Raw genomic sequence first — 1732 nt, 5'->3', positions numbered from 1 at the left:
CTGCTGAGGGGCAGGGTTGGTGAGGATGGAGAACTGGCCATTGAAATTAGTACCATGGCCGGGCGCGGTGGCTCAAGCCTGTAATCCCAGCACTTTGGGAGGCCGAGGCAGGTGGATCACGAGGTCAGGAGATCGAGACCATCCTGGCTAACACGGTGAAACCCCATCTCTACTAAAAAATACAAAAAAAAACTAGCCGGGCGAGGTGGCGGGCGCCTGTAGTCCCAGCTACTCGGCAGGCTGAGGCTGAGGCAGGAGAATGGCGTAAACCCGGGAGGCGGAGCTTGGAGTGAGCTGAGATCTGGCCACTGCACTCTAGCCCGGGCGACAGAGCGAGAATCCGTCTCAAAAAAAAAAAAAAAGGAAATTAGTACCATGGAGAGCGTCAGTGACCCCACCCTGAGCCAGTCTGGCAGAGTGCAGGGCTGTTTGTATGAGTCTAGGTGGAGTGCCATCAGGAGAGCAGAGCAGAGGAAATAGGAGACAGGAGTGCAGACAGACTTTGGAGGTTTTGCTGTAAAGGGGGACAGAAATGGGGTCCCTTTCCTCAACATGCTGGCCAGGGCCAGGGCCAGGCCCAGGCTGGGAGGTGGCCTTGCAGGCTTTGACGGGTGTGCTCTGGGATGAGGGCTGCCAGGAGGCTGTTCCTGCACAAGGCCCTTTGCCTGCCACAGCCCACAGTTCCCATGCTCATTTCTGCCCCACAGTCCATGCTACTTCTGGCCCCGAAGCTGAACAAGGCCAACCTCAATGTGGAGCTGATGAAGCACTTTGCACGGCTACAGGCCAAGGATGAACAGGGTCCCATCCGCTGCAACACCACAGTCTGCCTGGGCAAAATCGGCTCCTACCTCAGTGCCAGCGTGAGTGTCCTGCACAACTGCTGGAGCCTGGTCTCTGTCGCAGGACCATGGCCTCCTCCAGGGCCAGGAGTCCTGTGTGTGTGGGCCTTCATTCTCCCAGAGACCCAGGCCCTGAACGCTGTTGGTCCCATATCTGGGTTCCCAGAGGTGGAGTGAATTGGCCGAGGTCACACAGCCAGGAGGGGTGGATCTGGGATCTGAATCCAGGCCTGCTTGGCCTCACGGCCTGTGTGCATCCTCTCAGCCAGGCTTTGTAAGTTCAGATGCTTGCTGTGCCCAGACAGTTAACAGGAATGAACAGTCAGCTGGGCAGGGAGGAAGGGAGCCTGTGTCCGAGCCCTGGGGACAGCTGCTGTTGTGGTCCCATGCCCTGAGGCAGTGTGGAGCCCAGTGATTTAGGAAGAGAAGCCCAGGTCCAGAGTTTTAGGTAAACTCTCCCCATTTAAGTGATTCATTTACATTTTTCAGATTCTGGGGGCCTACGTGTGGCCCCGTTCTGGGAAGTAAGGGCTGGTGGTTCTGGGCCCCAACACTGACCCTTTACTCAGGAGCCCTCTTTCCTGCCCCATCATAGACCAGACACAGGGTCCTTACCTCCGCCTTCAGCCGAGCCACTAAGGACCCGTTTGCACCGTCCCGGGTTGCGGGTGTCCTGGGCTTTGCTGCCACCCACAATCTCTACTCAATGAACGACTGTGCCCACAAGATCCTGCCTGTGCTCTGCGGTCTCACTGTAGATCCTGAGAAATCTGTGCGGGACCAGGTGAGGCACAGCTGGGCCTGGCCTTGGGCTGGGGCTGTAGGGGATGTCAGGCCCTAGCTGGCCTGGTAGGTTTTTGGGAACCCCAGAGGCCCCAGCTCTGCCCCTT

General features: G+C 58.0%; 1 protein-coding gene across 1 annotated transcript; it reads left to right on the top strand.

Annotated features, from left to right (window-relative positions):
• Positions 1–357: 357 nt before the first annotated feature.
• Positions 358–1722, top strand: LOC108524898 (N-terminal kinase-like protein). Its single transcript, XM_017865993.1, has 2 exons — positions 358–863; positions 1438–1722. The coding sequence occupies exons 1-2, from the start codon at positions 624–626 to the stop codon at positions 1681–1683; spliced, it is 486 nt and encodes a 161-aa protein (XP_017721482.1). The 5' UTR covers positions 358–623; the 3' UTR covers positions 1684–1722.
• Positions 1723–1732: the final 10 nt, after the last annotated feature.

Source organism: Rhinopithecus bieti, unplaced genomic scaffold (assembly GCF_001698545.2).
Source record: "Rhinopithecus bieti isolate Rb0 unplaced genomic scaffold, ASM169854v2 repeat_28041, whole genome shotgun sequence".
In the NCBI taxonomy this organism is placed as follows: domain Eukaryota; kingdom Metazoa; phylum Chordata; class Mammalia; order Primates; family Cercopithecidae; genus Rhinopithecus; species Rhinopithecus bieti.
This window is presented reverse-complemented; position numbering and strand designations above follow the sequence as displayed.